Source organism: Salvelinus sp. IW2-2015, linkage group LG33, assembly GCF_002910315.2.
Source record: "Salvelinus sp. IW2-2015 linkage group LG33, ASM291031v2, whole genome shotgun sequence".
Classification (NCBI taxonomy): Eukaryota; Metazoa; Chordata; class Actinopteri; order Salmoniformes; family Salmonidae; genus Salvelinus; species Salvelinus sp. IW2-2015.
Genome location: NC_036872.1, coordinates 31691304 through 31712885, shown reverse-complemented (window position 1 = coordinate 31712885; position 21582 = coordinate 31691304). Strand labels below are relative to the sequence as shown.

The 21582-nt window shown below is 42.1% G+C and overlaps 1 protein-coding gene across 1 annotated transcript; it reads right to left on the bottom strand.

The window, feature by feature from the left end:
• Positions 1-152: 152 nt before the first annotated feature.
• Positions 153-14660, bottom strand: LOC111957574 (serine/threonine-protein kinase NIM1-like). The gene is made up of 4 exons (XM_070437090.1): positions 14434-14660; positions 13573-13705; positions 6209-6355; positions 153-5707 (listed from the first exon to the last, which is right to left on the bottom strand). The coding sequence occupies exons 1-4, from the start codon at positions 14658-14660 to the stop codon at positions 4952-4954; spliced, it is 1263 nt and encodes a 420-aa protein (XP_070293191.1). The 3' UTR covers positions 153-4951.
• Positions 14661-21582: the final 6922 nt, after the last annotated feature.

Here is a 21582-nt window from a genome sequence, read left to right as displayed (position 1 = left end):
ACACAATGCCATTTCTCATGTTTGATATTTTAGTTTCTTCAAAAAAATATTGAGATGTGTGAAGAGAGCATACAAATTAGGCTTACGCTTCATGTCCTCCTCAGTTAAAGTGAAAGTAAGACAAGGGTCGTTTCTTATCACAGTACCTTCAGCATCTTTATTTTCCATAATATAAACTCATTAACCACAGAGGAACTTTACAAAAAGTTTAGTAAAAAACACAAGTCAAGTTTATCAAAACATTACAAGAGAACAAACGTAGCATTTCATAATTGTATTTAATATTTTAACAAGACATATAGGGCAATAATATGGCATCATAACAATCAAAACATCGAATCCTTGGAGTTGAGAGGTATGGTGTACAAAGTAACTTTCAACCCAACCAGCCCAATAGGCCAATGTGTTCATTTCAACCATTGACCTGGAGTTGTCTAGCCTGGTCCCAGATCTGTTTGTGCTCTTGGCAACTCCATTGTTCATCGTCAAGCCAAAGCATTTTAGCGCAAACAGACCGGCACTCAGGCTATATCATGATTCCTGGAAAACGAGTGCAAAGCATTACATTGACATGCATTTATGAAATAGAAGATCACATTTTCTATTGAGTCGTGGTGTTGGCCTAATGTAACTGGAAAGAAAAGCGAAGGCATGGAAAAGTGCAATAGAACATTCAAGACAGAAATCATCACATTCTTCATTCTCATTAGCTGAGACTCTTTCTGCATTCAACAATGCTACATCTGGGTTACCAAGGCTCAGTCACTTCATGTAGTGATTGGGCTCCCGATTGGCACAGTGGTCTTAGGCACTGCATCTCAGTGCAAGAGGTGTCACTACAGTCCCTAGTTTAAATCCAGGCTGTATGCCATCTGTCTGGGTTTGGCTTGGATAGGCCGTCATTGTAAATAAGAGTTGGTTCTTAACTGACTTGCCTAGGTAAGTAAAAAATATATATTTATGAAATTGCAGCATCAGATTTATGGGGTTGATTGCTGCATCATTGTCAGTATCCTTTTTTAGCATTATATGATATACGTAACATCCACAACAGGTGTGGATGTGATGAATATTGATGTACATTGTCTTAGCTTCAGAAGCTTGTGCATATCCCACATTTTGTGTGCTTGTTCTAAGATGTATTCTTCAGATTTTTACTGAAGCAATTGTTGTCGAAAATTATCTTCAAAATGATGTGTTCTAGCTAAGATTCTCTCAGAAAATATATTCTGAAGTGCATTTCTCATACATTTCAGTACTGTTTTATAGATAGAAAGATGAGAAGTATTTAGCAAAAATCTATGAATAGTCTTGAAGTGTCTTTTTCAAATGAAAGCCACCCAAAAATACTGACTTCATCAAGTGTTCAGAAAAGTGGATTGGCACATGTATATTGTTAAATTTGCATATTATATTGCAATATTTCAGAAAATATTCTACATTCAACTGGTAAAGGTTACTTTTGATATGCACTACCGGTCAAAAACACCTACTCAATCAAGGGATTTTCTTTATTTTTACTATTTTCTACATTGTTGAATAATAGTGAAGACATCAAAACTATGAAATAACACATATGGAATTATGTAGTAACCTAAAGTAGGTGTTCTAAAACTTTTGATCAGTAGTGTGTGTATATAAATATATATATCATACCAGTCAAAAGTTTGGACACATATGGAATCACGTAGTAACCAACAAAGTGTTAAACAAATCAAAATATATTTTCTATTTGAAATTCTTCAATGTAGCCACCCTTTGCCTTGTTGACAGCTTTGCACACTCTTGGCATTCTCTCAACCAGCTTCACCTGGAATGCTTTTTCAAAAGTCTTGAAGGAGTTCCCACATATGCTGAGCACTTATTGGTTGTTTTTCCTTCACTCTGTGGTCCAACTCATCCTAAACCATCTCAATTGGGTTGAGGTCAGGTGATTGTGGAGGCCAGGTCATCTGATGCAGCACTCCATCACTCTCCTTCTTGGTCAAATAGCCCTTACTCAGCCTGGAGGTGTGTTGGGTCATTGTCCTGTTGAAAAACAAATGGTAGTCCCACTAAGCGCAAACCAGATATGGTGTATCGCTACAGAATGCTGTGGTAGCCATGTTGGTTAAGTGTGCCTTGAATTCTAAATAAATTACCGACAGTGTCACCAGCAAAGCACCCCCACATCATAACACCTCCTCCTCCATGCTTTACGGTGGGAACCACACATGCAGAGATCATCCGTTCACCTACTCAGAAAGACACGGCGGTTGGAACCAAAACTCTCAAATTTGGACTCATCAGACGAAAGGACATATTTCCACCGGTCTAATGTCCATTGCTCATGTTTCTTGGCCCAAGCAAGTCTCTTCTTCTTATTGGTGTCCTTTAGTAGTGGTTTCTTTGCATCAATTCAAGCATGAAGGCCTGATTCACGCAGTATCCTCTGAACAGTTGATGTTGAGATGTGTCTGTTACTTGAACTCCGTGAAGCATTTATTTGGGCTGCAATTTCTGAGGCTGGTAACTAGTGAACTTATCCTCTGCAGCAGAGGTAACTCTGGGTCTTCCTTTTCTGGGGTGGTCCTCATGAGATCCAGTTTCATCATAGCGCTTGATGGTTTTTGAGACTGCACTTGAAAAAACTTTCAACGTTTGACATTTCCCAGATTGACTGACCTTCATGTCTTAAAGTAATGATGGACTGTCGTTTCCCTTTGCTTATTTGAGCTGTTCTTGCCATAATGGACTTGGTATTTTACCAAATAGGGCTATCTTCTGTATACCACCTCTACCTTCTCACAACACAACTGATTGGCTCAAACACATTAAGAAGGAAAGATATTCCACAAATTAACTTCAAACAAGGCACAGCTGTTAATTGAAATGCATTCCAAGTGACTACCTCATGAAGCTAGTTGAGAGAATGCCAAGAGTGTGCAAAGCTGTCATCAAGGCAAAGGGTGGCTACTTTGAAGAATCTGAAATATAAAATACATTTTGATTTGTTAAAATGTTTTTAGTTACGACATGAGTCAAAGGTAATTATTTTAATCTATCTTAAAACAATTACCTTTAGGGTGTGGTGCTGCCTATACTATTCAAGCTACCTGTAATTACGCAATCCCAAGGTACTATGCCTTCTGCTGACATTTTAAAAACATTCCAAATGACAACAAATGTGTTAGGATAGATTTTGATCAAGAAATCTTTAAGATTTGAATGTCTACTTCAGACTCTGTAACATCCATAACGATAAGTTTTCCACCCTAAAATAATCATGGAATTTGCAATCTTTTCAAAACTAGCGTTTTTATGTTCAGCCAAGCCTTTCCTTCGAAATGGCTATCCATGTTTTGACCTAAGACTTACAAACTCACAGAATTTTGCTAATGTGTTTAATCTTTCCAAGAAGCTTACCACTGGGCACACACTGGTTGAATCAATGTTGTTTCCACATCATTTCAAATAAATAGTTTTGAACCAACATGGAATAAACGTTGATTTGATGTCTGTACCCAGTGGGTTGTGCATTTCATGTAACATCCAGAACACTTCTTATTTGCTTTATTTCTCCAACATGCTAATATTTAGAAGTCCATTTTTGGGGGATTACATGGTGGGTACTATAGATACACACATCAAAATTGTATTTATATTTTGTTTGTCCATTCTGTGAGACATTTAAGTTGTGATTTTGTGAGCAAATATTATGCTGGAATCGCCCAGGTTCCTTTGAAATGTCTGCTGGATAACCATATGTTACATGTTTGCCTTTTCTGGTGAGATAAAATAGGGAAAGACTGGCACCCAGGCTAAAGTATATTCTCACAAAGACAAATTCTCACCTGAATCCCAACTTGAAGACTTTTTTAGTCTTTCTTAGAGCATCTGCGATGAATGTTTTGCCGATCAACATTCAAGACCCCCTTGGGTTGTGCCGTGGCGGAAATCTTTGTGGGCTATACTCTGCCTTGTCTCAGAATGGTAAGTTGGTGGTTGAAGATATCCCTCTAGTGGTGTGGGGGCTGTGCTTTGGCAAAGTGGATGGGGTTATATCCTTCCTGTTTGGCCCTGTCCGGGGGTATCATCGGATGGGGCCACAGTGTCTCCTGACCCCTCCTGTCTCAGCCTCCAGTATTTATGCTGCAGTAGTTTATGTGTCGGGGGGCTAGGGTCAGTTTGTTATATCTGGAGTACTTCTCCTGTCTTATCCGGTGTCCTGTGTGAATTTAAGTATGCTCTCTCTAATTCTCTCTTTCTCTCTTTCTTTCTCTCTCGGAGCACCTGAGCCCTAGGACCATGCCTCAGGACGACCTGGCATGATGACTCCTTGCTGTCCCCAGTCCACCTGTTGCTGCTCCAGTTTCAACTGTTCTGCCTGCGGCTATGGAACCCTGACCTGTTCACCGGACGTGCTACCTGTCCCAGACCTGCTGTTTTCAACTCTCTAGAGACCGCAGGAGCGGTAGAGATACTCTTAATGATCGGCTATGAAAAGCCAACTGACATTTACTCCTGAGGTGCTGGCTTGCTGCACCCTCGACAACTACTGTGATTATTATTATTTGACCATGCTGGTCATTTATGAACATTTGAACATCTTGGCCATGTTCTGTTATAATCTCCACCCGGCACAGCCAGAAGAGGACTGGCCACCCCTCATAGCCTGGTTCCTCTCTAGGTTTCTTCCTAGGTTTTGGCCTTTCTAGGGAGTTTTTCCTAGCCACCGTGCTTCTACACCTGCATTGCTTGCTGTTAAGGGTTTTAGGCTGGGTTTCTGTACAGCACTTTGAGATATCAGCTGATGTACGAAGGGCTATATAAATACATTTGATTTGATTTGAAGACAGAAATCAAACTGATTTAAAATTCACCATCTCATTCGTCATTCACAGTAACATACATTCTAATCGTTTGAAAAAAAAATACAATAAAGTTCAACTATAGGAGTAAAGGCTTTTCATCACAGAATCACACAGAGCTTGGAGGTGTGCCGTAAGCTGCGGTACGCCTTTAGCCGGTCCTTTTTACTCACTCTGGCCCCGACCACATGCGTAACCGCAGGCATGCTATCCACTGCCCGCCTATTGTGAGCACGGTGCAACAGAATCCTATAAACACCTGTTATAGAACTCCTACAGTCCTTCCCCTGATTATTCAAGACATGCTCCGTGGTGATCCCTAGTGTCTCCAGTGCCCCCCTCACCTCCGCCTCGTCCTCCTCCAACTCTGAAGGTGTGCTCTCGGCCAGATAGGACGGGTCCAGTTTAAAGGGCTCCATGGCCCGGGGGAAGTCTACACTCAGCAGCCACTCACAGCCCATCATCTGCTCTACACTGCAGCGATCTGAGGGCTGGGGCTGGAGGATGCCTCTGATCAGCCTCTGGCAGGGCTCCAGTATCCAGGAGGGCAGCACATAGGCCCCCTCCAGGATACAGCGCTTCAACTTGGCAACCGTGTCCGCCCTAAAGGGCATGCTTCCTGTCACCATGAAGAACAGCATGACGCCCAGAGCCCAGATGTCTACGAAGACGCCCAGATAATTTTCATCCCGGAAGAGCTCTGGCGCGGCGTAGGGCGGGGAGCCGCAGAAGGTGTTTAGAGTCTCGTCGCGGCGGCTCAGCGTGCTGAATCCGAAGTCTCCCACCTTGACGCAGGTGCTGCAGGTGTAGAAGACGTTCTCTGCCTTCAAGTCACGGTGGATGATGCTGTTGTCATGCTGTGGGGCAGGTCAAAGATTATCTGGTTAATACACCGGTATATACTGTAAATACATCTCAGACTCTTTAAATTACATTCAATCACAGGATGTTGGTGGCACCTTAATTTGGGAGAACAGGTTCGTGGTAATGACTGGAGCGGAATCAGTGGGATGGTATCAAACACATGGTTTCCAGGTGTTTGATGCCGTTCCATTTGCGCCGTTCCAGCCATTATCATGAGCCGATCTCCCCTCAGCAGCCTCCACTGCATTCAATGTTGCAGCACAGAAAATAGACAATGTTTTTAAGCACTTTGCATCTACGGATGTGGAGTCTGAATTGTTCTTATGACCCCAGCATAATATTTATTTGGGAAACGATGACACAAGTTTCAAAGAAAGCAAATGAGGTCAGGAAGCCTTGTGATATTACTGACTCAAACACATACAGTATGGACACATAATAAGCTATATTAAAGTGTATGTGAGCAGGACTGTAGCCCTGGGCCAGGAAAATACCATGTGTTTGACAGCTGAGAGGATCTGAGAGAAGACGATCTTGCTGTCGATGTCGGACAGTTTCCCCTCTGTGCTGATCTTGGTGTAGAGCTCTCCTCCGCCTGCATACTCCATCACCAGATGTAACCGTGACAATGTCTCCACCACCTGCCACCCACCAGGAAGAAACAGAGAGGATGGTCAAGTCATCTACTGATAATTACACTACTCTGTTTAATTACACTACTCTGTTTAATGACACTACTCTGTTTAAAAGTGCACTGCACTGATGACATTAGTTTCTGACCATGCTTTGTGTAACTCATTACTTATCAGTAATAGATGTTTAACAAGGCCTGGGAGGCCGTGTGTGTGTGTGTGTGTGTGTGTGTGTGTGTGTGTGTGTTGTGTGTGTGTGTGTGTGTGTGTGTGTGTGTGTGTGTGTGTGTGTGTGTTCGTGCGTGCGTGCGTGCGTGCGTGTGACCCACCTCGTAAAAGGCGTATGATGTTGGGGTGTTGCAGTCTCTCCATGCTGGATATCTCTCTAGATAGTAACCTCTGGGTCTTTTGGTCCAGCTTGGTCTTATCCAGGATTTTAATGGCCACCTTGTTGAAGGAGAACAAAGGGACATGTTCATTTATTTATTAGGATTCCCATTAGCTGTTCCTGATGCAGCAGCTACTCTCCCTGGGGTCAGCTTTAAGCCTTTGTTATATACCTGAGGTCAACATAGAATGTAGAAATAAAAAGTAGACATTGAGAGAAGAGTTAGGCAAAAATAAAGAGATATTCCTGTTTTAGCTTTTGGTGTTTTATTCTCTATAGATAAAACGGTGCAATATTTTGTGGATGTTAATACACACTTCATATTTATATATCTCTATGCATTAGCAAGCTATGTGGCTGATAAAACATGTGCGTTCTATAACATTCCAAGCCAAACATAAATAAACACAACGCTAGGTGGCTTGCTCAATTATGATGTCATAATTTACTGTTGATGATATCTGGAAATGTGCATGTACACCCTGGCCCATCTACTGTTGTAGCCCAATCAGACTTGTGCTCTGATATCTGCTTCACTGATTTCTGCTCTCGTAAAAACCTGGGTTTTCTGCATGTTATCTAGAAGCTTATTACCTAAAATGCATCAATTGAAAGTGTGGGTTCACAGCTCCAATCCAGATGTGTTGGTCATTACTGAGACGTGGTGGAGTGTTTTGAATACTGATGTTAACCTTTCTGGTTATAAACTTTTTCGATAAGACAGATCTTCCAAAGGTGGCAATCTTTACCAAGGATCAGCTTCAGTGCTTGATTGTCTCACAAGTCTGTCCTTAAACAATTTGATTTGCTGTTTTTAAGCATTAAACTTTCAATAGCTCTTTGTTGACTGTTGCTGGGTGCTATCGTCCTCCATCGTTCCGGCCTGTACCCTACCTGCCTTAAGCTCTCTCCTGGCCCCTTACACTAAGTCTGAATTTGTCCTGCTAGGTGACCTAAACTGGGACATGCTTAAACCACCTGACCAAGTCCTAGAGCAATGGGACTCCCTAAATCTTTCTCAGATTATTACCAATCCCACAAAATATAACTCCAAACACCCAGAAAGGGATAATCTCCTTCTTTTTTTTTTTAACCAGGCAAGTCAGTTAAGAACTAATTCTTATTTACAATGACAGCCTACCCCAGCCAAACCCAGGCCAAGTGTGCACTGCCCTATGGGACTCCCAATCACAGCCAGATGTGATACAGTCTGGATTCAAACCAGGTACTGTAGTGACACCTCTATGTACTGAGATGCAGTGCCTCTGACCACTGCACCACTCGGGAGCTTGTGATGTTATCCTCACAAATAATCCTGATATGTATCAGTCTGGTGTTTTCTGTAATGACCATAGTGCTCACTGTTTTAGCTTGTGTTCGTAATGGCTGTTCAGTGAAACGACCTGTCCTGATTTGTTATAGACGCTTGCTAAAAAACTTGAATGAGCAAGCCTTCCTTCATGAACTGGCTTCTGTAAAATGGTATAGAATCAGCTTGATCCCCTCTGTCGAAGACGCTTGGCTCGGCACATGCATACTCTGGCTGACAGGCTCTCGTTCAGGCAAATTAGAAATAAGTGCACTCAGGCTATCCGGAAGGCCAAAGTTAGTTACTTTAAGGAGCAGTTCCCTCTCTGTGGGTCTAACCTCAAGAAGTTCAGGAAAACGGTTAAAGATCTGGAGAATAAACCCTCCTCCTCACAGCTGCCCATGTCCCTTAATGTTGATGATGTGGTTGTTACTGACAAGAAGCACATGGCTAAGCTCTTTAATCACCACTTCATTAAGTCAGGATTCCTATTTGACTCAGCCATGCCTCCTTGTCCATCCAACATTTCCTCATCTCCCACCCCTTCTACTGCGACTATCAACCGATGCTTCTCCCTCTTTTTCCCCTGCCTCGCTACAAAGTTTCTCCCTGCAGGCAGTCACTGAGTCCGAGGTGCTAAAGGAGCTCCTGAATCTTGACCCTAAAATACATCTGGGTCAGATGGTTTAGACCCTTTCTTCTTTAAGGTTGCTGCCCTTATCATCTCCAAGCCTATCTCCGACCTGTTTAACCTGTCTCTCCTTTATGGGGAGGCTCCCATTGCTTGGAAGGCAGCCACGGTTCATCTTTAATTTAAAGGGGGAGATCAAGCTGATCATAACTGTTATAGGCCTATTTCTATTTTGCCCTGTTTATCAAGTGTTGGAAAAACTTGTCAATAATCAACTGACTGGCTTTCTTGATGTCTATAGTATTCTCTCTGTAATGCAATCTGGTTTCTGTTCAGGTTATGGATGTGTCACTGCAACCTTAAAGGTCCTCAATGATGTCACCATTGCCCTTGATTCTAAACAATGTTGTGCTGCTATTTTTATTGACTTGGCCAAAACTTTTGATATGGTAGACCATTCCATTCTTGTGGGCTGGCTAAGGAGTATTGGTGTCTCTGAGGGGTCTTTGCTAACTATGTCTCTCAAAGAGTGCAGTGTATAAAGTCAGAAAATCTGCTGTCTCAGCTACTGTCTGTCACCAAGGGAGTAACCTAAGGCTCAAACCTAGGCCCCACGCTCTTCTCAATTTACATCAACAACATAGCTCAGGCAGTAAGAAGCTCTCTCATCCATATATATGTAGATGATACAGTCTTATACTCAGCTGGCCCCTCCCCGGATGTTGTGTTTTTTCCAACAAGCTTTCACTACCCTTAACCTTGTTCTGAACACCTCCAAAACAAAGGTAATGTGGTTTTGTAAGAAGAATGCCCCTCTCCCCACAGGTGTGACTACTACCTCTGAGGGTTTAGAGCTTGAGGTAGTCACCTCATACAAGTACTTGGGAGTATGGCTAGACGGTACAGCGTCCTTCTCTCAGCACATATCAAAGCTGCAGGCTAAAGTTACATCTAGACTTGATTTCCTCTATCGCAATTGCACCTTTTTCACCCCAGCTGCCAAACCCTGATTCAGATCAAATCAAATCAAAGTTTATTTGTCAAGTGCGCAGAATACAACAGGTGTAGTGAAATGCTTACTTACAAGCCCTAACCAACAGTGCAATTTTTAAGTAAAAAATAGGTATTACGTAAGCAATAGAGAAGTAAAGAAAACAACAACAAAAAAGTTTAAATGACAGTGAAAACAATAGCGAGGCGATAAACAGGTGGTACTGGTACAGAGTCAATGTGCAGGGGCACCCATGCCAAATCTTTTCAGTCTCCTGAGGGGGAATATATTTTGTTGTGCCCTCTTCACGACTGTCTTGGTGTGTTTGGACCATTCTAGTTGGTTGGTAATGTGGACACCAAGGAACTTGAAGCTCTCAACCTGCTCCACTACAGCCCCGTCGATAAGAATGGGGGCGTGCTCAGTCCTCCTTTTCCTGTAGTCCACAATCATATCATTTGTCTTGATTACGTTGAGGGAAAGGTTGTTATTCTGGCACCACCAGGCCAGGTCTACGACCTCCTCCCTATAGGCTGTCTCGTCATTGTCGGTGATCAGGCCTACCACTGTTGTGTCATCTGCAAACTTAATGATGGTGTTGGAGTCGTGCCTGGCCATGCAGTCATGGGTGAACAGAGAGTACAAGAGGGGACTGAGCACGCACCCCTGAGGGGCTCCAGTGTTGAGGATCAGCGTGGCAGATGTGTTGCTTCCTACCCTCATCACCTGAAAGTGGCTCGTCAGGAAGTCCAGTTGCAGAGGGAGGTGTTTAATCCCAGGGTCCTTAGCTTAGTGATGAGCTTTGAGGGCACTATAGTGTTGAACGCTGAGCTGTAGTCAATGAATAGCATTCTCACATAGGTGTTCCTTTTGTCCAGGTGGGAAAGGGCAGTGTGGAGTGCAATAGAGATTGCATCATCTGTGGAGCTGTTTGAACGGTATGCAAATTGGAGTGGGTCTAGGGTTTCTGGGATAATGGTGTTAATGTGGGCAATTACCTGCCTTTCAAAGCACTTCATGGCTATGGACGTGAGTGCTACGGATCTGTAGTCCTTCATGCAGGTTACCTTAGTGCTCTTGGGCACAGGGACTATGGTGGTCTGCCTGAAGTTTGTATTACAGATTCAATCAGGGACATGTTGAAAATGTCAGTGAAGACACTTGCCAGTTGGTCAGCACATGCCCGGAGCACACTTGGTTAAACGTCTGGCCCAGCGGCCTTGTGAATGTTGACTTGTTTAAAGGTTTTACTCACGTCGGTTACGGAGAGCGTGATCACACAGTCGTCCGGAACAGCTGATGCTCTCATGCATGCCTCAGTGTTGCTTGCCTCGAAGCGAGCATAGAAGTGATTTAGCTCATCTGTTAGACTCGTGTCACAGGGCAGCTCGCAGCTGTGCTTCCCTTTGTAGTCTGAAATAGTTTGCAGGCCCTGCCACATCCAACGAGCGTCGGGGCCGGTGTAGTACGATTCCATCTTAGTCCTGTATGGGCGCTTTGCCTGTTTGATGGTTCGTCGGAGGGTATAGCAGGATTTCTAATAAGCTTCCAGGTTAGAGTGACGCACCTTGAAAGTGGCAGCTATACCCTCTACCCTCTACCCTGTAATCCATGGCTTCTGGTTGGGGTATGTACGTACAGTCACTGTGGGGACAACGTCCTCGATGGACTTATTGACAAAGCCAGTGACTGAGTGGTGTACTCCTCCATGCAATCGGACAAATCCTGTAACATATTCCAGTCTGTGCTAGCAAAACAGTCCTGTAGTTTAGCATCTGCTTTATCTGATCACTTTTTAATAGACCGAGTCACTAGTGCTTCCTGCTTTAATTTTTTTGCAGGAATCAGGAGGATAGAATTATGGTCAGATTTGCCAAATGGAGGGCGAGGGAGAGCTTTTTACGCGTCTTTGTGTGTGGAGTAAAGGTGATCTAGAATTTCTTTCCCTCTGGTTGCGCATTTAACATACTGATAGAAATTAGGCAAAACTGATTTAAGTTTCCCTGCATTAAAGTTCCCGGCCAAAAGGAGCGTCGCCTCTGGGTGAGCAGTTTCCTGTTTGCTTATTTCCTTATACAGCTGACTCAGTGCGGTCTTAGTGCCAGCGTCCATCTGTGGTAGTAAAAAAACAGTGACCAAAAAAATTTATGAAAACTCTTGGCAAATAGCGTGGTCTACAGCTTATCATGACATACTCTACTTCAGGCGAGCAAAATCTAGAGACTTCCTTAGATTTCGTTCACCAGCTGTTGTTTACAAATATGCACAGACCGCCCACCCTCGTCTTACCAGAGTGTGCTGTTTTGTCTAGCCGGTGCAGCGCATATCCCGCTAGCTGAATGTTTTCCATGTCGTCATTCAGCCATGATTCGGTGAAACATAAGATATCACAGTTGTTGATGTCCCGTTGGTAGCATATTCATGATCGTACCTCGTCTAATTTATTGTATTCAAACATTTAAATTGCCCAACAATTCCATGTGAATCTGATAACTCTAATGTGTAGACTTTCCACTGTAGAGTTTATGTCATCCTATCATTGATGAGAATGTCTCAGATGACAACAGAACTGACATCATATTCATTAAGTACCAACGCATATGTTCAACTGGTCGGATTACCAAAATATGGTTAATTTCCCTCCACTTTCTGATGTTCCCAGAATCTCTATGTTAACCAAGGGATTTTCAAATGTCACATCAGTAGGGTAGAGAGAGGAAAAAGGGGAGGATAGGTATTTATGACTGTCATAAACCTACCCCCAGGCCAACGTCATGACAATGAGATGACAGGAGAAAGCTGAAATAACCAACCGGAAATTATGACCAGACATAACCAACCTACACAATACTGTAGATCGATCTTCAATGAAGAAATATAACATGAACACATCCAATTCAACCCATTTAGGAGATGGGTGAAGTTGGTTATGGTTTGGCTTTGGGAACGGTAAACTGAGCCTAGATCTGTGCTTAAGGGAAACCTCTCCCATTACACCCATATACCTCATATCAATAGAACGAATAAACAAAGACCCTGTAACAGAGTATGGAAAAGTCTATTAAGTGGTGAGATGGTGCTGAGATATCTAACTTTATTTTGACATGCATTATTAATTAAGACTAGTATTAGTCTTCTCTTTCTGCCGCAGCTTTCAGTGACAGCCTTTAATGCCCTGGGGCTTCAATTTGCTTTGTAGTACTAAGCAAGTGATACCACACACACAAACACACATACACACTTCAGTCTTTGATGAAGCATGGAGGAATTCCACCCATCCCTAGGCAAACACAAGATCTCTAATGAATCCATATTTTCCAGGGCAGCAATCAGACAGGCTGTCTTTCTGTGGAAGATTCAGACTACAGGCTTAACCCACTGGGTCAAAAACTGGTTGAATAAAGTGTTTCCACATCATAAAAAAAAATCTATGTTATGACATGGAATCAATGTGGAAAACTGATTTTGTTTCCAAAAAGCCATCAACGTAAGGGAATTCAGTATTTTTGTTGTTGTTGATTTCACACTGAATACACGTTAGTAGACAACTCAACCAAAACTAAATCAAAACTAGATGTTGAAATGACATCTGTGCCCAGTGGCAAACCACTGGCTCAATAGCAAACAGCTATCTAAGGAAATGTATTATTAGCTCATTGATGAGAACAGCTTGAAAACATCACTGCGCTTTGAGATTTTGCTGGAGCAGAGGAGCTGGGTTTTCCAATAAATATTTAACTCAAGCCAGCATATTTAGTGAAGATTGGCCAGGCGGCCTACATACTGTATCTTTTCACTTTTTTATTGTCCATGAATGCATAATTCAAAGATGCAAAGGTTCGGTGAGCATCTACAGTAAAGCAGGGCTGTGTGTGTTATGTTAAATATCAGGTAATGTGTTTCCTGCCTGGCAGGTGTCTTCCTTACCTTTTGTGAGGGCGTGGATCCCCAGTTTGACGTGGGAAAAGTTTCCACAGCCGATCTCCCCACGGACCTTGTAGAAGCCGATACGCCGGCCCAAGGTGAGCTCACGGACCACCCTGTTAATAAAATAAACAGCACTTACAAATTATCCAGAATAATAATACATGTGATAATTCATCTTCTTTCATGTTTTTTTGTTAGATAGCATTGTCTTGCTCCTTCCTACCTGTCATCCTTCTCGTACCTGTCATTCTTCACCTACCTGTCATTCTTCACCTACCTGTCATTCCTCTCCTACCTGTCATCCTTCTCCTACCTATCATCCTTCTCCTACCTTACTGTATCCTGCTTCTACCCGTCATCCTTCCTCTACCTGTCATTCTTCACCTACCTGTCATTCTTCTCCTACCTGTCATCCTTCTCCCTACTATCATCCTTCTCCTACCTGTCATCCTGCTCTACTCGTCATCCTTCCTCTACCTGTCATTCTTCTCCTACCTGTCAATCCTTCTCCTACCTCTCATCCTTTTCCTACTGTCATCCTGCTTCTACCGTCATCCTTCCTCGCTACCTGTCATTCTCACCTACCTGTCATTCTTTCTCCTACCTGTCATCCTTCTCCTACTATCATCCCATTTTTAGTTCTGCCTACCTGTCCTCCTACCCGTCATCCTTCCTCTACCTGTCATTCTTCTCCTACCTGTCATCCTTCTCCTACCTATCATCCTTCTCCTACCTGTCATCCTTTTCCTACCTATCATCCTTCTCCTACCTGTCATCTTGCTCCTACCGGTCGTCCTGCTCCTACCGGTCGTCCTGGCCGTACCTGTCATCCTGGCCCTACCTGTCGTCCTGGCACATGTCCAGGTTTAGCCTCTCCAGGGGGGTGACGCGGTGGCCAGGGACCCCCTCGTCATCTGCAGTGATGTCCGAGCTCTCCAAGCGGCTCCAGCGTGCGTATCTCTTATCCTGACCCCCTGTACTCCCAGTCAAAACCCCAGCCCCAGACCCCCTGGAGCACCCCACTGTAGCCCCAGCAGGTCCCACCCCAGCAGGGCACACAGCCGTCATCCTACCCAGGATGCTTAGGATAGGGGGGGCTTAGCTCATGGCTGGAAGGGGTTCTGGTGCAAGGCACCACCTATGGATGAAAACACAGAGAATAACTTGTTGTGTTGTTGAGGGAAAAACCGAGAGCCCTGCTCAATTCATCCTGTCAAACCCATTATCTACACTGCAAAATGCAAATTTCTCGTATTGTATTCACGATCGCACCAAAAACATGTTAAATGTAGGAATCTCACCTTTATACATAGGGTCCATGTAGAGAGCTTTGCTGCTTCACCGAGTGTCCCGACAGATAAGAAATCATTTATAATAATTTGGCGCGTGCTTATATTTGTCCTATTTCATGCATGTGTGAATTGGAAATGTGTTTCTTGCATATCCCAACTCTCCCGAAGAAACCCTAGGGAGAATGGAATCACAGCCAGGGTCCAACCCAAAACAGAGGCTACTAGTCTATTTCTCCAGACCTTCGATGGACTGCAGTTTGAAAATACTGCCTTAACCAAGGCAGTTGATGTCGGTTTTTGATCCGTAGCTCAAGTATGTTCAAGGAAGGTATCTCCAGACCGTTTGTAAGCACAGCTTGTTCCTCAATATCATTCTGTTGGGGTTCGTTCCTTGTTCCTTGTCAATCATTGGCTCATTGGTGAAATTAGCATTCAGAAAATATCTTTAATTAAATCATTCAAAAACCTTTATTAATGCAATTGCAGACAGAAGTTGACAACAGGAACATAGCACACATGTTTCCGAGTAAGTTCTGCAAAATAGAAAAGGGTCTGAGTTATTTTATTATTCCTACAGTCATATATCTTAGTGATGTCACTGCCTACGTCATTACCTTCTACTCATGAGACCAAAATCATGCCTACACAGCTATATAAACGAGAGTTTGAGTGTTATCTAAAAGCTCAGCAGTAAATGTCCAAGTTGATTTATAGTGGAATGTCTGACTAGTATCTTGTATCTAGTATCTCCTACACTCCCCTGCAGAGTTCTGTTTCACAGTCACACATTTCTCAGGCAGTTTCTTTATAAGAGGCAGAGATTAGAAAAGACTGTGGAACAACATTAAACCTTTATAATGAATATATATATTGTTAATCTGTAGTCTAGGACCCTAGAAATGTAAGGAGGGAGGGGTCTTATAACCCCTTCCCTTCTATTAATACAACATAAGCATAATCAATTATTATAATACATCAAACATTTGGTACAACCCCTATAATGACCCCAAGGTGAACCCCTGACAGTTCCTTGAAACAGAGGATGGCTTAATAAAGACTGTTAGTTGTTCGAGAGCGAGCAACAGTTTATCTCAGTCTGCTGGCCCTCACATCAGTGCTGCTGTGTTTTAATTGGCTCTTTTATTCTACATATAGCCCACTTTTGGAGGAGTAAGGGGGGGATATGACTGACGTTAAGGTACTGTCATGGGGTACTGCCTTAAACGCCCCACGAAGTTGTTCCTCTCTTGAACAATGTCGAATAATCTCCTCTCTTCTCTCTGACACGCTTACTGTAGGGATTAAGGAAGACAGTTACTACATCTTTAAATCCCGGCTTCATTAATCATGTGTGTGAGCAGGGGTGGGGTGTTTGAGCAAACAAAACAGTATGACTGCATGTGCATAATTAGTTTGTTTAGGTGTACATAGAGTACTAGTCAAAAGTTTGGACTCACCTACTCATTCAAGGGTTTTTCTTTAATTTTACTATTTTCTGTAATAGTGAAGACATCAAAACTATGAAATAACACATGGAATGAATATCTATGTTGAATAATGATCTATGTTGGCCTGGTATGGTTCCCAATCAGAGGCAGCTGTTTATCGTTGTCTGATTGGGGATCATATTTAGGCAGCCATTTCCCCATTGTGCTTTGTGGGATCTTTACTTTGGATAGTTGCCTGTTAGCACTATTGTTAGCTTCACGTTTCATTTGAGATGTATTGTTTTGCTGTGAGTTTCACTTAGTAATAAAAATATGTGGAACACAGATCACGCTGCGCTTTGGTCCACTTATTATAACGAACGTGACAAAATGTCGAACCCAACAATGGCAATAATAAATAGATATGCTGACAGTGGACAAACTTGTTTTACTCCTCTTGACAGTTTAATACTTTTCTGAGAAGTAGACATTATATACTATTTTACACTTAGGGTTACTATATATAACTGTAAGGAGCTGCCCCTTTTTTTCCAAATTTTTGCAAAAAATGATAAACCCAAATCTAACTGCTTGTAGCTCAGGTCCTGAAGCAAGGATATGCATATTCTTGGTACCATTTGAAAGGGAACTCTTTTTGAAGTTTGTGGAAATGTGAAAGGAATGTAGGAGAATATAACACAATAGATCTGATAAAAGATAATACAGAGAAAAAAAAAAACAGTCTTTCTTATTAATTCTGTACCATCTTTGAATTGCAAAATAAATGCCATAATGTATTATTCCAGCCCAGGTGCAATTTAGATTTTTGCCACTAGATCTTTCACTGTAATAGCTAATGTAAATTGGACAGTGCAGTTGGATTAACAATAATGTAAGCTTTCTGCCAATATCAGGCATGTCTATGTCCTGGGAAATGTTCTTGTTACTTACAACCTCATGCTAATTGCATCAGCCTACGTTAGCTCAACCGTCCCGTGGATGGGACACCGATCCCGAATAAGTTTTTAACCCATTGAATAAGAGATTCTCCAAAATTAAAATAGTCCAGGCATTTATATATAAATTCCAGTCATTCTTTATCAAAGGCCTTTTCCAAGTCAGCTATGAATACCAGGCCTGGTTCCTAGTTTTTTCTATTGTTTTCAGTTCTTGTCTGGAAACATGGCAAGCGGTACCAGAGTGCCAATTCTGGGACTGCTGAACAGTTAGTCAAATGGCTACACAGACTATTTGCATTGATCCCCTTTTTCTGCACTGACTCTCTTGCACTGGCTCTATGCACACTCACCAGACTCTACCCACACAAACTACACTGACACTCCAACACATACATACAGTATGTGTATATATACAGTGTGCATGTATGTATGTATGTACAGTATATTATTTCACTGCTCTAGGGATGTAATATACTATTATGTATTGATTTTTACCTTACTTTTTCTTTATTTAATTTTTAAATGTTTTACTCTTTATGCGATGCGCAATGCAGAGAACACCAGAAGAAGATTATCACAGTGAATTATTCTAATGTTTGTTTATGTGTAAATTAATCCCATAAAGGATGGGTTGCCAATTGGAGATTTGACACGAAAATAAAATGTCATTAATTCAAAAATGTCATTCATTAAAATTTAATTCAGGTACATCTGATTAGCACTAGCTAACAATGCTTTGAAAAACATTTTTTTGATACATGGAGTCACAATATCAATATAATATTGTCCATAATAATATTGTGATATGTAATGGAATCAATTTTTCCCCCATCACTAACTATAACCCCTATAGCCTCTAAATGAGCAGAACTAATGCATCCTGAAGTAATGCAGCCTGATTCTCTCCACCATAGGAGGGGGTTAGTTCCTCTAGCATCAGCCTAAGCACCACACAACCAGACTGGTCGTCTCTAATACAACACTGATGTATCTCAGACATGACCAGCCATACACCTTCACAGACAAACAAACAAAGCGGAATCACTAAGTCAATAGATGAGGGATGCCTGTATATGAAGGTTTTCAGTACAATCCTCGGCATTCACTGTCTTAGTTTGAATTTCGAGGATATACAACTGTCGTACAATTCCGCAGCCATAACCAATCTAAATCTAAATAATAATGATCTTATATAAACAACTCATTATGATGAGTGATATCGCAATACAGGATATCACTTGTTTCTACTGAAGGGGAGCAGTGGAGGTGGAGCATAGCAAATCAAAGTGATTCCCTTTGTGAGCTCTCCCGTCTGCCCAACCTTCAAACACCTCCGTGCCTTCCTGTGTCTCTCTGGTATGAATATCTAGCCATTGATCTGAGGGAGGCTAAAAGGACTCGCCAAGAGAGAAGAGGCCTCCGCTTTTACAGCACAAAGCGAACACTGCTCTGCAAATTAGTCTTTTATGTGAGCGTGAAGACACGGCACATGTGGTGAAAAACATAGGCAGACACGCAAACACACACACACACCCACACACACACACTGAAAATGAGTTGTTTATGCATTTTATTTAGCAGCTAATACATCGGAGAGTACAGATTATATAAAAAGTAAACTCAGTAAATCAATTGGAAATGTTTGTGTTTAGGGTATGGTTGACAACTTCACTTGGTTGCCTGGCGATGGACAGTGAGCATGTTTGTCTCTATTCTGGATTAAGTTATTATATAAAGTCATTATTGCATGGAACTCCGTTCCATATCATATCGCTCAAATAAACAGCAAACCTGGTTTCAAAAAACAGATAAAGCAACACCTCACGGCACAACGCCTCTCCCCTTTTGGACCTAGATAGTTTGTGTGTATGTATTGAGATGTAGGCTACGTGTGCCTTTGAAAAACATTCCTCTGTTGAAGACATCCTTTCTGAGCAGAGATCAAAACGTACAGAACTCAACATCAAACTAGATGGCATTAACTCTCAGCTCAGTGCGATTGGGGGCAAGGTGACAACCCTGGAAAATGCCTTGCCTGACATCAACAACAAGATAACCATAAACGCGGGGTACCTGGATGAGGCTCACAGGCAGACGCCATGGAAACAATAGCAAATAGAGCATCTGGATGAGAAAACAGAGGACCTTGAAGATAGGAGCGAAGGAATAACTGTGTTCTATTAAACCATTGCTACCAAATTTCTGTGTTATTAAGTCCAAATGATTAGGCCTATATCCTTTGGGGGATGTATTTGTAGGCTGGACTATTGATTTTATTTACTTTATTCCTCGCTCTCTTTTTTCGTGTGGTCTGGACGGGGACTACATTGTCACTCATTTAATGGAGAGGATGAGACTTTTTTTCTCTCTCTCTCGGGAGACATTGTGCGTTGCGAACTGTTCCCATTTTTTGGAACACCGAATTGTGACTGAGTTGTTTGGAATTCGGCTGGGGTGTTCAGAGATTGCTATTTTATGTACACCATTTATTTTTATTTTATATGATTGCAGCCGTAACTATTATCCACCTATACGCAGAGCTGACTTGCACTAGAGTTTGAATACTGTACGATGACGTTGACTAGTACCTTAAATCTACTGACATGGAACTTCCACGGGCTCGGTCATGCAATTAAATGGAAAAATATAAAATATGCTCTCAAAAAGGAAAAATCTGACATTGCGCTATTTCAAGAGACACACATCTGTGATGCCAAACATGCTAGACTCCGCAGAGCTTGGGTGGGACAGGTGTATTTCTAATCTTTCAAATCTGACAGTAGAGGCACAGCTACACTTAATCATAAGCATGTTCCATTCAAAATTCACAAAAACAAATCTGATCCAGAGGGGGAGATTTACTCAAATAATAAATGACTATCTTAAATATATACGCCCCTAACACAGATACTCCTGCTTTCATGTCGAAAAAGATAACCCTGTGTGTTTCCTTTGGAGTGCTGGCTGAAGATTTTAATTGTACCTTCAACTCAACTCTGGACAAATTATCTCAATTCACCACCACAAACCCTAGATCAGCAAAGATGTTGAACTCTCTTACTAAAGAGATGGGACTGATAGATATCTGGAGAGAGACTAATGGCTTATCTATGGACTATACACACTACTCAAATATCCATAACACCTACTCTCGTATAGATTACACTTTCATCCCAAACATTTTAATAAATTCTGCCACTTGTACAATTGGACCCATAGCACTTTCAGAACATGCCTTTGTCCACTGTAAAAACAACCAAGGTCAAAGAGCTGGAAATTCAACACCTTCATCTTATCAAACGAAGCATTCCATACATTGGTCACTACATGGATAGACAACTACACACAAGACAACAAAGTTTCTTTGGCCACAATATGCTTCCTCTAAGAAAAAGCAATGGAAGCATCGGTTAGATCTTGAGAGGGAGCTGGAACGATGCAAAAAGTAAATAAACAATCCCCAGACAGCGCCTCCTGGAGTCAACTTAAAGCAGCCAGCCAAACTAAACTTGCACTATGCTCGAGACATAAAATAAAACGTTTTCTTTACGAAACAGAAATACCATAAGTATAGCAGTAGGCCTAGCAGATTGCTTGCATACCGTTTCAAAAAAGAGCAGTCAGTGCGTACAATCATGGGTAATCCAAACAGCAGATGACGAGGTCACATATGATCCAAATAAGATACATTTAACTTTTCATGATTTTTACTGCAAATTCTATACTTCTGAGAGAAGACATACAGATGCAGAACTCCATTCCTTGATAGAGGGAATCTCGCTACCAAAACTATCAGAGACCGACCAAGAAAATCTCAACTCCCCCTCCACACCGAGGAGGTCCTGGAGGCAATTACCTCCATGCCACCTAACAAGTCCCCAGGCCCAGATGGATTCCCCAGAGAGTTCTTTAAAGCTTTTTGGCCCCAGTTTAGCCCTATTGTCATGCCAATGCTGGATGATTTTTGCTAAAACTGAGTTCTCCCAGACTCTATGTACACAGCCCACATTACAGTGTTGCTCAAAAAAGACAAGGACCCTCTATCCTGCTTGTCCTTCCGGCCCATAAGCTTGTTGTATTTCAACTACAAAATAATTACCAAATTGCTTGCCAAAAGCCTAAACACTGTTCTTCCCAAAATAATAAAAGCGGACCAAACTGGATTTATTAGAAACAGGTACTCTTTTGATAACATTCACCGTCTTTTGGTATTATAGATCAAGTAAACGCACGGAAGACCTCTGTCCTGCTGTCTTCACTGGATGCTGGGAAAGCGTTCGACAGGATGGCGCTAAGCTTTCTGTCCTCAGTC

What these genes read in the sequence shown, in the direction of transcription:
- LOC111957574 (XM_070437090.1), bottom strand. Translation starts at nt 14,660, where the DNA reads ATGACGGCTGTGTGCCCTGCTGGGGTGGGACCTGCTGGGGCTACAGTG. An exon ending in GACATGTGCCAGGACGACAG is followed by an intron (nt 13,706 to 14,433) that starts GTAGGGCCAGGA and finishes TTTTATTAACAG; the next exon opens with GGTGGTCCGTGAGCTCACCT. An exon ending in TCTCAGCTGTCAAACACATG is followed by an intron (nt 5,708 to 6,208) that starts GTATTTTCCTGG and finishes CCTGCCCCACAG; the next exon opens with CATGACAACAGCATCATCCA.